The sequence below is a fragment of the Salmo trutta genome, chromosome 17 (genome assembly GCF_901001165.1).
Source record: "Salmo trutta chromosome 17, fSalTru1.1, whole genome shotgun sequence".
NCBI lineage: Eukaryota > Metazoa > Chordata > Actinopteri > Salmoniformes > Salmonidae > Salmo > Salmo trutta.
This window is the reverse complement of record NC_042973.1, coordinates 18,646,404-18,659,270: the sequence shown is the minus strand read 5'-3', so window position 1 is coordinate 18,659,270 and position 12,867 is coordinate 18,646,404. Positions and strand designations below refer to the sequence as shown.

At 43.6% G+C, this 12,867-nt stretch overlaps 1 protein-coding gene across 1 annotated transcript in view; it reads left to right on the top strand.

Moving 5' to 3' along the window:
• Positions 1 to 12,867, top strand: part of ncanb (neurocan b) — a 245,912-nt gene that overhangs the window by 166,703 nt on the left and 66,342 nt on the right. The window contains exon 10 of the mRNA XM_029696021.1: positions 6,175 to 6,291. Within this exon, the coding sequence (XP_029551881.1) occupies positions 6,175 to 6,291 (117 nt within the window). The remainder of the gene's footprint in view (positions 1 to 6,174; positions 6,292 to 12,867) is intronic.

Here is a 12,867-nt window from a genome sequence, read left to right as displayed (position 1 = left end):
TAACACTGGAGAACAGATGAGTTAGCCTGGGTATTATAATACTAGAGAACAGATGAGTTAGCCTGGGTATTATAACGCTGGAGAACAGATGAGTTAGCCTGGGTATTATAACGCTGAAGAACAGATGAGTTAGCCTGGGTATTATAATGCTAGAGAACAGATGAGTTAGCCTGGGTGTTATAACGCTGGAGAACAGATGAGTTAGCCTGGGTATTATAATGCTGGAGAACAGATGAGTTAGCCTGGGTATTATAATGCTAGAGAACAGATGAGTTAGCCTGGGTATTATAACACTGGAGAACAGATGAGTTAGCCTGGGTATTATAACGCTGGAGAACAAATGAGGTAGCCTGGGTATTATAACGCTGGAGAACAGATGAGTTAGCCTGGGTATTATAACGCTGGAGAACAGATGAATTAGCCTGGGTATTATAACACTGGAGAACAGATGAGTTAGCCTGGGTATTATAACGCTGGAGAACAGATGAGTTAGCCTGGGTATTATAACGCTGGAGAACAAATGAGGTAGCCTGGGTATTATAACGCTAGAGAACAGATGAGTTAGCCTGGGTATTATAATGCTAGAGAACAGATGAGTTAGCCTGGGTGTTATAACGCTGGAGAACAGATGAGTTAGCCTGGGTATTATAACGCTGGAGAACAAATGAGGTAGCCTGGGTATTATAACGCTGGATAACAGATGAGTTAGCCTGGGTATTATAATGCTAGAGAACAGATGAGGTAGCCTGGGTATTATAACGCTGGAGAACAGATGAGTTAGCCTGGGTATTATAACGCTGGAGAACAGATGAATTAGCCTGGGTATTATAACGCTGGAGAACAAATGAGGTAGCCTAGGTATTATAATGCTAGAGAACAGATGAGTTAGCCTGGGTATTATAACGCTGGAGAACAAATGAGGTAGCCTGGGTATTATAACGCTGGAGAACAGATGAGTTAGCCTGGGTATTATAATGCTAGAGAACAGATGAGGTAGCCTGGGTATTATAACGCTGGAGAACAGATGAGTTAGCCTGGGTATTATAACGCTGGAGAACAGATGAGTTAGCCTGGGTATTATAATGCTAGAGAACAGATGAGTTAGCCTGGGTATTATAACACTGGAGAACAGATGAGTTAGCCTGGGTATTATAACGCTGGAGAACAAATGAGGTAGCCTGGGTATTATAACGCTGGAGAACAAATGAGTTTGCCTGGGTATTATAACGCTGGAGAACAGATGAATTAGCCTCGGTATTATAATGCTAGAGAACAGATGAGTTAGCCTGGGTATTATAACACTGGAGAACAGATGAGTTAGCCTGGGTATTATAATACTAGAGAACAGATGAGTTAGCCTGGGTATTATAATACTAGAGAACAGATGAGTTAGCCTGGGTATTATAACGCTGGAGAACAGATGAGTTAGCCTGGGTATTATAACGCTGGAGAACAGATGAGGTAGCCTGGGTACTATAATGCTGGAGAACAGATGAGGTAGCCTGGGTACTATAATGCTGGAGAACAAATGAGGTAGTCTGGTTATTATAACGCTGGAGAACAGATGACTTAGCCTGGGTATTATAATGCTAGAGAACAGATGAGTTAGCCTGGGTATTATAACGCTGAAGAACAGATGAGGTAGTCTGGGTATTATAACGCTGGAGAACAGAGGAGTTAGCCTGGGTATTATAACGCTAGAGAACAGATGACTTAGCCTGGGTATTATAATACTGGAGAACAGACGAGTTAGGCTGGGTATAATAATTCTAGAGAACCGATGAGTTAGCCTGGGTATTACAACGCTGGAGAACAGATTAGTTAGCCTGGGTATTATAATGCTGGAGAACAGATGCAGTCAGATTGTGTCTTCGCCTGGAAACCTATCTGGATTGGCTAATAAAACCACACTTAATCTAGCAAGCTCTCCACACAGCCACGAAACAAGCTTTAACACCTACAGCTGTGCAACCGTCCTTGTCAAACTCCAACGCCGTCCTTATAATTACGACTTAATCTCCTCTATCTCACCATTTATCTCCAAACATTTCCCTTGAAGAACAGCGCTTGGAGTTATAGCCTTGCGAAATAAAACGTGTTTATTACCTTGCAACGGCGCAGTAATGTACCATAAAAAGAGGCGGCCGCGAGGGTGCCTGACTGGATAATGATCAGGTAATTTATGAGGACCCGGCTCATCAGAGGGACGTGGGCGGGCGGGGCAGGCGGCACACATTGTCCTCCCCCCTGTCGAGCATCCGTCATGATAAACAGTGGGCAGACAGACAGAGCAGCAGCCAATCTATCACCTTGTGGAAAGTCAGACACACTGCCGGGTTTTCTTCTGTCTGTCTTTCTCTCTATCTCCCTCTCTCTCTCTCTCTTTCACTCTCTGTCTCTCTTTCTCGCTCGCTCTCTCTCTTTCTCTCTCATTCTCTGTCTTTCTCTTTCTCTCTCATGGTCTCCTGTCGCTCTCTTGAACAGAGAGGAGGGTGTGACTGAGAGAGTGAAGTACTCTATGAAGGACCTGTCAGATAGATTGTCTATCTATCTTCGCTATTGTTTCTCAATCTAAAGCTTTTCAATAGCTAAAGGTTATATCAGAGAAAGCCACAGAGGCATGGAATGGTTCTGTTTTAGTTGGGGAAGGATTAGGAATTGCTCTTCCTTCTTATACCAACATAACTGAAGAGAAACACACCTCTGACAGTGGCTTGTTTAGCCCTGCTTGGGATGGTGAGCGTGGCAGGATGTTTGGTGAACAAATCCAAACCTGCTCCATTGGTTATGTGCCGGTTAACATGTGTGTGTGTGTGTGTGTGTGTGTGTGTGTGTGTGTGTGTGTGTGTGTGTGTGTGTGTGTGTGTGTGTGTGTGTGTGTGTTTGTGTGTGTGTGTGTGCGTGCGTGCGCGTGCGTGTGCGTGCGTGTGTGTGTGCGCACATTTTACTATGCTCATGAGTACCAAAGGTTCTCAAGAATAGTAAACCAACTAAGTCCTCACTTGTAAAAAGTCTATTTGTGACTCACAACATGGATTCGGTCTTACCTAGTCAAATTTGAAATGGTGTTTTTTACATTGGATAAAAGTAGAGACTCAGCCCTACAACATTGTTTATCATACACTGCATTTGAGGAACAATGGGAAAGTAATTCTGCTTTGAAAGTTGATAAACTTGTAAACTCACTTTTGAGAAAATCGCCATTGAATGTTTTGGTATCTAGTGAAGAGCTCTTCTTTGTCTACACCCATTCAGCATCGTTCACACCCTCTTAAGCTTTAGCCCCACCCATCTCGTTATGCTCTTGGAGCGCACACTTGACAGTCTGGTCGATGATTTGTTTACCTCTGGATAACATGAAAACAGCCTAACCAGCTCTCCTGGCAACAATTTCATCACGCTTCTTTACAGACGTTTATTGACACTGTCCATATTCAAAGGGTGTTGTACACACGTCACATAACGTTAGCTAACGAGCCAGCTAGCAAACATTAGCTAGTTAATCAACAATGAACAAAGTGCCAACAATGCCACAGTGCTGGGAGCTAACCAACCAGCTAGCTAACATTAGAAAAGCACTAGAAAAGCAAACAGCTCTGGTAAACGAATACTAACATCAGCTAGGGAGCCAGCCAGCTAACGTTAGCTAGCTAGCTAACAGTACACTTTAGCTTGAAATGAAACCACTTTCTGTCAAAATTAGAAATGTGTAATATCTGAAAATGTAGCTAGCTAATGCTAGACAATCTTACCTGTATACATGATCATGCATGATGGACGTGTCTCCCTGTCAGTAATGCCATACCACGGCTACCCTTAGTTTGAAGATGTAATCCGGAGACAGGTGTTTTCTCCATCTCTTTAGCTATCATACTCTAATTCCGCTTATGATTTAAAAACTTGATCCTCCAGAAAGTGGAGAGCAACACTTATGCAGCTCCACTACACAATACATTTTTTAAAAAGCCACGTTCGACAGGATTACCAACACAGACTGACGAGCTCAAATAAACAGAAGCCCTCTATATGGCTGGCCAATCCAAACTCCTCTCTCGGCATGTCCAGCCCACGCATTATCTCAGCCAATCATGGCTAGTGGGAAGGTTGTTACCTTTTTCTGTGGCTTAACCAACAAGACTCGTAATTTAACAATTTTATTTGTATTTACAGATGGCATGCAAGGTTGTTATTAAGGCATATGAAAGTTCACAAGTTCGAGAAGGCATTTCTGCCAAAAAACACATTTTGATAAAAAATATATTTTTTACGTTCAAACGGCTCTCCTGTGAAGTCGTGACTTGTGACATACGCCTAGTTTCCTGAATCAGGTCACATTTTAGGCTCAGAGGTTAGGTTTAGGGTTAGGGGTTAGGTTTAGGGTCAGGGTTAGGAGTTGGGATTAGATTTAGGGGTTAAGGTTAGGGTTAGTTTTAGGGTTAGGTTTAGATTTAGGGTTACGGGTTAGGGAAAATAGGATTTTGAATGGGAATCAATAGTTGGTCGTCAAAAAGTCCTCACAAAGTCCTCACAAGTATATATACAGTTGAACTCGGAAGTTTACATACACCTTCGCCAAATACATTTAAACTCAGTTTTTCACAATTCCTGACATTTAATCCTAGTAAAAATACCATGTTCTAGGTCAGTAAGGATCACCACTTTATTTTAAGAATGTGAAATGTCAGAATAATAGTAGAGAGTATTATTTATTTCAGCTTTTATTTCTTTCATCACATTCCCAGTGGGTCAGAAGTTTACATACACTCAATTAGTATTTGGTAGCATTGCCTTTAAATTGTTTAACTTGGGTCAAACGTTTCGGGTAACTTTCCACAAGCTTCACACAATAAGCTGGGTGAATTTTGGCCCATTCCTCCTGACAGAGTTGGTGTAACTGAGTCAGGTTTGTAGGCCTCCTTGCTCGCACACGCTTTTTCATTTCTTCCCACACATTTTCTATAGGATTGAGGTCAGGGCTTTGTGATGGCCACTCCAATACCTTGACTTTGTTTTACGTAAGACATTTTGCCACAACTTTGGAAGTATGCTTGTCATTTGGAAGACCCATTTGCCACCAAGCTTTAACTTCCTGACTGATGTGTTGAGATGTTGCTTCAATATGTGCACATAATTTTCCATCCTCATGATGTCATCTATTTTGTGAAGTGCACCAGTCCCTCCTGCAGCAAAGCACCCCCACAACATGATGCTGTCACCCCCTGTGCATCACGGTTGGGATGGTGTTCTTCGGCTTGCAAGCCTCCCCCTTTTTCCTCCAAACATAACGATGGTCATTATGGCCAAACAGTTCTATTTTTGTTTCATCAGACCAGAGGACATTTCTCCAAAAAGTATGATCTTTGTCCCCATGTGCAGTTCTACACCGTTTTACTGTGGATAAAGATTCTTTTGTACCCGTTTCCTGCAGCGTCTTCACAGGGTCCTTTGCTGTTGTTCTGGGATTGATTTGTACTTTTTGCACCAAAGCACATTCATCTCTAGGAGACAGAACGCATCTCCTTCCTGAGCGGTATGACGGCTGCATGGTCCCATGGTGTTTATACTTGCGTACTATTGTTTGTACAAATGAACGTGGTACCTTCAGGTGTTTGGAAATTGCTCCCAAGGATGAACCAGGCTTATGGAGGTCTTGGCTGATTTCTTTTGATTTTCCCATGATGTCAAGCAAAGAGGCATTGAGTTGGAAGGTAGGCCTTGAAATACATCCACAGGTACATCTCCAATTGACTCAAATGATGTCAATTAGCCTATCAGAAGCTTCTAAAGCCATGACATAATTTTCTGGAATTGTCCAAGTTGTTCAAAGGCACAGTCAACTTACCCACTGGAATTGTGATACAGTGAATTGTAACTGAAATAATCTGTCTGTAAACAATTGTTGGGAAAATTACGTGTGTCATGCACAAAGTAGATGTCCTAACTGAGTTACCAAAACTATAGTTTGTTAACAAGAAATGTGTGGAGTGGTTGAAAAAGGAGTTTTAATGACTCCAACCTAAGTGTATGTAAACTTCCGACTTCAGCTGTGTGTGTGTGTGTGTGCGTGCGTGCGTGCGTGCGTGTGTGTGCATGCCTGTGTGTGTCTGTGTGTGTGTGTGAGTGTGTGTATGTGAGTCCCTCAGTTAACCCCCCTGCTATGTCTCCATTCTGCAGCTGAGGACAACCCGTGTCAGACCAGCCCCTGTCTGCATGGAGGCAGCTGTCTGCAGGAGGGCGACGGCTACAGCTGCTACTGCCCCCAGGGCTACTCCGGAGAGAGCTGTGAGATCGGTGAGTGGGGTCAGGGGTTAAAGTTCACAAAAGAAAGGGCAGAGGTTAATACCTTCAGAACGCCTGTCTCTGTCCCATCTCTTTGTTCTCACATCCATTTCAACTCATTTCAGTGTTACTGTTTAACTAACCTAACGTTGCAAGCATACAAGAAACACCTGAGCGGGCTTTATTTCTGGTCCTGACAAGAGAAAAAACATTGTAGGGGGAGGTTCTCTTCTGCGCTGTTCAACCAATCCAGTAAATGTGAAGGAGGAGTTAAGATGGAGTGTTATAGTCCAAAAGCTGAAGTTGCATCACAGGCACTCCTTCAATATCCCCTGAAAACCGGAAGCATCCGGTTGAACCTGCCCCGCGGAGGGTGCTGTTTAACTGTAACTGATAAACATAATCAGCAAACAGTAAAATGCCTCATATGAATAGTACAGTATATGTCCAGTATAGGTGGTACAGATGTGGAACATGTTCGTTCTCAATGCGTTTGAAAGGAGTCAGACTGTGCTACAGTACATTTCATGGCCCTTTGGCACAGTCAGTTTTTGCATGAGGAAGTTTAGCTGCATGGTCCTGCTGTGCCCAGGTTCCTGTTTGTTGCTGTTCCCTGCCTGCAGAGGTGAGGATGAGGCCCAGTTTGTGAAAGAGAGTGTGAATGGGGAGGGTGTGTGGTGTTTTCAGAGGTGCGTGTGTGTACTTTGTCTGTATGGTGTTTTCTGAGTAGCGCGCGTGTGTGTGTGTGCGTGTGCGTGCGTGTGCGTGCGTGTGTGTGTGTGCGTGTGCAGTGCGTGTCTGTTTTCCGTGCTCAGAGGTGAGACTAACAGTGAATGTGTGTGACTGGGGTTGCTGTGTGTGTGTGTGTGTGTGTGTGTGTGTGTGTGTGTGTGTGTGTGTGTGTGTGTGTGTGTGTGTGTGTGTGTGTGTGTGTGTGTGTGTGCGTGTGCAGTGCGTGTCTGTTTTCCGTGCTCAGAGGTGAGACTAACAGTGAATGTGTGTGACTGGGGTTGCTGTGTGTGTGTGTGTGTGTGTGTGTGTGTGTGTGTGTGTGTGTGTGTGTGTGTGTGTGTGTGTGTGTGTGTGTGTGTGTGTGTGTGTGTGTGTGTGTGTGTGTGTGTGTGTGTGTGTGTGTGTGTGTGTGTGTGTGTGTGCTTTGTAAGACCAGTCTGAGCCAGCAGTCTGTGACAGTATGATGCTGAGTGTTTGTGACTCTCTCACTGGCAGGCTGCCAGGCAGCTCATCTCTCCACTGGGTTGTGTGATAAGAGACTGAGCTAGGCTGGGCTAGGCTGTACCCTGCTGCACAGTCACAGTGCTGTGTCACACTGAGGTGTGTGTGACTGTGAAGAGGACATGGGCTCAGTCAAGGGTGGAGGGTAATAATGGTTGGGAACAGTGATACAGTAGTGTGTGTATGTGTGTGAATGAGCGAGTCTTAGTTGCACCGTGCCATGGTGTTCTGTACTGCAGTGAGAGCTGTGACTGTAGAAGATGGACAGATGTCTGCACTGAGGGGATAGGAGCTCAGTGAGGGCTTGAGGAGGAGATTAAGGGTTGGAGCTGTGTGACACTGTTGTGTATGGGAGAGGAGAAATGCAAAGTCAATGGGGAGGGATTGCTTTTCCCAGGTCATTGCTTATGTAGAGGAGTCACAGACGAGGGGTCAGAGGTTAAGAGGGGAGGTAATGATTATCAATCAGCCATCTACTGACCACACACACACACACACACACACACACACACACACACACACACACACACACACACACACACACACACACACACACACACACACACACACACACACACACACACACACACACACCATGACTGTCTGAGGACGGTAGCCTTCGATTTGGGGATCATCCTAAACTAATATGGGCTAAAGGCATCAGTGATTAATCAACACTACAGCCATGTCAATAAGTCCTGATAAATGTATGTTAAACGATGAATAACATATGATTTGTAATGCTAGTTTGGGATCTCTTAGAATCTGTTATGACATAGACCATATTGTGTATGTCAATATTAATCATATAAAACAGATATTCCTCATAGTTTCTGGCAACAAAAACAAAAGGGATTCATTTGGAGTTTTTAAAATGTAGAATAACATTTTTACATTATGCATTTCATGTTGTCGGTTCATTCTGTGTATGGTTATTGGCTTGTTTTGTGTTCAGTTTGAAAACATCCTGCAGAACTGTGGATGGTAATTGGCTTTGGCTGCTGCTCGTTTCCTGCAGCTTGTGTCTGCAGCAGATAGGGTGTCTGTCTGTCTGTGGTCTTTGCCATATTAATTACAGCCAAAGGCAATCAGGTTAATTGCATATTACTGCAAACCCTTGACCACATTTGTAATGACTCAACACCACGTTCTCTCCAGTTGAGGATGAGAGGATTTTCTTCTTTTAGTCTTTTTCTTTCTTTGCTGTCTTGCTTTCTCTCTTCAAATAACATTGTATTGGTCACATACACGTGTTTAGCAGATGTTATTGGTCACATACACGTGTTTAGCAGATGTTATTGCGGGTGTAGCGAAATGCTTCTACACACACTTCTTGTTCTAATGTTACCTTTTCTCTACAGATGTAAGATCTTCATTTGATCACTCTTCTGTTGCTGAGAATTTTCCTGCACAGTAGTGTTCAAGGTTTAAAAATGATTCTAAAGTTTATAATGTCAGACTTTATTTGCCCTAATTATAATCCACATAATATTTCACGTTTCCTGTTGCTGCAGGATTATTTTCCAAACCGCCTCTGTACACTAGAACTCTATGTTCCTTCCATTTGCTTCTCCTGCTCCTTGTGATTGAGTCTTTATCAGTGATTCTTCATGGTCATTATCATGCATCATTACTTTATTACTACCAAGCGAGGCAGAGCCACATACACTGCAATAATACAATTGTATTTCCCTCTGCATACAGTACTGTGGGAGAAATGATGATTCACTCTAAACAGGGCTGTTGAATTGCAGCTGGAGAAGCTGAAGCCGCTTGGAGATTATCCCCAGGGCCTATTGGGGATGTGGCGTTTAGAGGATCTGCGTAATCCATGTGCTCTGTTTCTGCTGGGCCGCTCAAACATGAATGAGATGAGGGGAGAATCGCTCTGCGGGGAGAGAGAGAAAAAGAGAGGGAGGAAGGGATGGGGGATTGAGGAGACACAGGGTCAGGTGGGGTGTCAGGTGGGAGTTTCCCAAGAGGGAAAGGGCCATAACACCCTATATACATAAATGTTATAAATCTTCTATTGGTTTCCAATATACATAGCTGTGTGTAGACAATAGGTAGAATATCAGTGGGGGTCAGTACCTTTAAATGCGTAGACTAATAGTAAAGTCCTACACCTGTATAAATGCATACAGTATACAATGTGGAACTTTCTGATAGGAATATATTGTGTAGGACAGACTTGGAGGCTCTCTCTGACAAGGAATCATGTCAGCTCCAGTGGCGTCTATTTTATTTATTTATTTTATTTCACCTTTATTTAACCAGGTAGGCCAGTTGAGAACAAGTTCTCATTTACAACTGTGACCTGGCCTAGATAAAGCAAAGCACTGCGAAAAAACAACACGCATTAGAAAAACCTATATACAGTGTGTGCAAATGTAGTAAGATTAGGGAGGTAAGGCAATAAATAAGCCATAGTGGCGAAATAATTACAATTTAGCATTAACACTGGGGTGATAGCTGTGCAGATGATGATGTGCAGGTAGAGATACTGGGGTGCAAAAGAGCAACAACAACAAAAAAACAATATGGGGATGAGGTAGTTGGGTGGGCTATTTACAGACGGGCTGTGTACAGGTGCATTGATCGGTAATCTGCTCTGACAGCTGATGTTTAAAGTTAGTGAGGGAGATATAAGTCTCCAGCTTCAGTGATTTTTGCAATTCGTTCCAGTCATTGGCAGCAGAGAACTGGAAGGAAAGGTGGCCAAAAAAGGTGTTGGCTTTGGGGATGACCAGTGAAATATACCAGCTGGAGCGCGTGCTACAGAGAGCTGGTGACCAGAGAGCTGAGATAAGGCAGGGCTTTACCTAGCAAAGACATATTGATGACCTGGAACCAGTGGGTTTGGCGACGAATATGTAGAGAGGGCCGGCCGACTAGAGCATACAGGTCACAGTATACCACAGGGTGGTATAAGGTGATTTGGTAACAAAACGGATGGCACTGTGATAGACTGCATCCAGTTTTCTGAGTAGAGTATTGGAAGCTATTTTGTAGATGACGTCGCCGAAGTCGAGGATCGGCAGGATAGTCAGTTTTACTAGGGTAAGTTTGGCGGCATGAGTGAAGGAGGCTTTGTTGTGAAATAGAAAGCCGATTCTAGATTTGATTTTGGATTGGAGATGTTACCTGGGCATAATGTAGAGACAAGGGTATGGTAGGATGTGAGTACAGTGGAGGTAAACCTAGGTGTTGAGTGACGATGAGAGAGGTTTCATCTCTGGAGGCACCAGTTAAGCCAGGTGAGGTCTCCGCATGTGTGGGGGGTGGGACAAAGGAGCTATTTAACCTCTCTAGGGCAGGTGGCACCAAATCGTCCCACCTACGTAACAGCCAGTTGAATCCTGTGGCGCGATTTTCAAATACCTTAGAAATGCTATTACTTCAATTTCTCAAACATATGACTATTTTACAGCTATTTAAAGACAAGACTCTCGTTAATCTAACCACACTGTCCGATTTCAAAAAGGCTTTACAACGAAAGCAAAACATTAGATTATGTCAGCAGAGTACCCAGCCAGAAATAATCAGACACCCATTTTTCAAGCTAGCATATAATGTCACAAAAACCCAGAAGACAGCTAAATGCAGCACTAACCTTTGATGATCTTCATCAGATGACACACCTAGGACATTATGTTATACAATACATGCATGTTTTGTTCAATCAAGTTCATATTTATATCAAAAACCAGCTTTTGACATTAGCATGTGACGTTCAGAACTAGCATACCCCCCGCAAACTTCCGGCTAATTTACTAACAATTTATTAAATTACTCACGATAAACGTTCACAAAAAGCATAACAATTATTTTAAGAATTATAGATACAGAACTCCTCTATGCACTCGATATGTCCGATTTTAAAATAGCTTTTCGGTGAAAGCACATTTTGCAATATTCTAAGTAGATAGCCCGGCATCACAGGGCTAGCTATTTAGACACCCAGCAAGTTTAGCCTTCACCAAACTCCGATTTACTATTAGAAAAGTTTGATTACCTTTCCTGTTCTTCGTCAGAATGCACTCCCAGGACTTCTACTTCAATAACAAATGTTGGTTTGGTCCCAAATAATCCATAGTTATGTTCCAACAGCGGCGTTTTGTTTGTGCGTTCAAGACACTATCCGAATGGTAAATAAGGGTCACGCGCACGGCGCATTTCGTGACAAAAGATTTCTAAATATTTCATTACCGTACTTCGAAGCATGTCAACCGCTGTTTAAAATCTATTTTTATGCCATTTTTCTCGTAAAAAAGCAATAATATTCCGACCGGGAATCTGCAATTAGGTAAACAGCCGAAAGAAAATACAGCATGGGGTCGACTCGGGCACGCGCCTAATTTCTTTGTCCTCTGATCGGCCACTTGGCAAAGGCGATAATGTGTTTCAGCCTGGGGCTGCCTCGATATCGTTCAGCTTTTTCCCGGGCTCTGAGAGCCTATGGGAGCCGTAGGAAGTGTCACGTTACGCTAAGATCCTCACTCTTCAATAAACAGAGACAAGAAGAACGACACCTTGTCAGACAGGCCACTTCCTGCATGAAATCTTCTCAGGTTTTTGCCTGCCATATGAGTTCTGTTATACTCACAGACACCATTCAAACAGTTTTAGAAACTTTAGGGTGTTTTCTATCCAAAGCCAATAATGATATGCATATTCTAGTTACTGGGCAGGAGTAGTAACCAGATTAAATCGGGTACGTTTTTTATCCGGCCGTGTAAATACTGCCCCCTAGCCCTAACAGGCTAAGGCATGTTGAACGGGACTGGGGGCTCTACAGTGAAATAAAACAATAAGAACAAACAGAAACAGCAGTAGACAAGGTATATTGACATTAGAGAGAGGCATAAAGCAATCACAGGTGTTGATCGGGAGAGCTAAGGCAACAACGGGTAAATGGCGTTGTTAGGACCTGAGTTCGAGGCTGGGGCCGACAGATAAACAAAATGAGGTACCGTGTTAGTGAACAGTCCAGCAAGCATCAGCTGTGTAGCCGAGTGATCATAGGGTCCAATGAGCAGCAATAGGTGAGTCAGGGAGCCATTCGGTAGTTGCTACTACACTAGGCAAGCGGGAGACCCGGCGTTCAGAAAGCTAGCGGGCCGGGGCTAGCAGATGGGTCTTTGGTGACATTGCATGTTGGAAAGCATGTTGAAACCACATCGGACGATTACATCGGCAGACCAGTCGTGATGGATCGGCGGGGCTCCGTGTCGACAATAAAGGGGTCCAGGCCAATTGGCAAAAGAGGAATTGTAGCCCATGAATTAGCTGGTATACTTCGTTGGCTAGCCGGGAGATGGGCCTAGCTCGAGGCTAGCTCAAGGCTAACTGGTG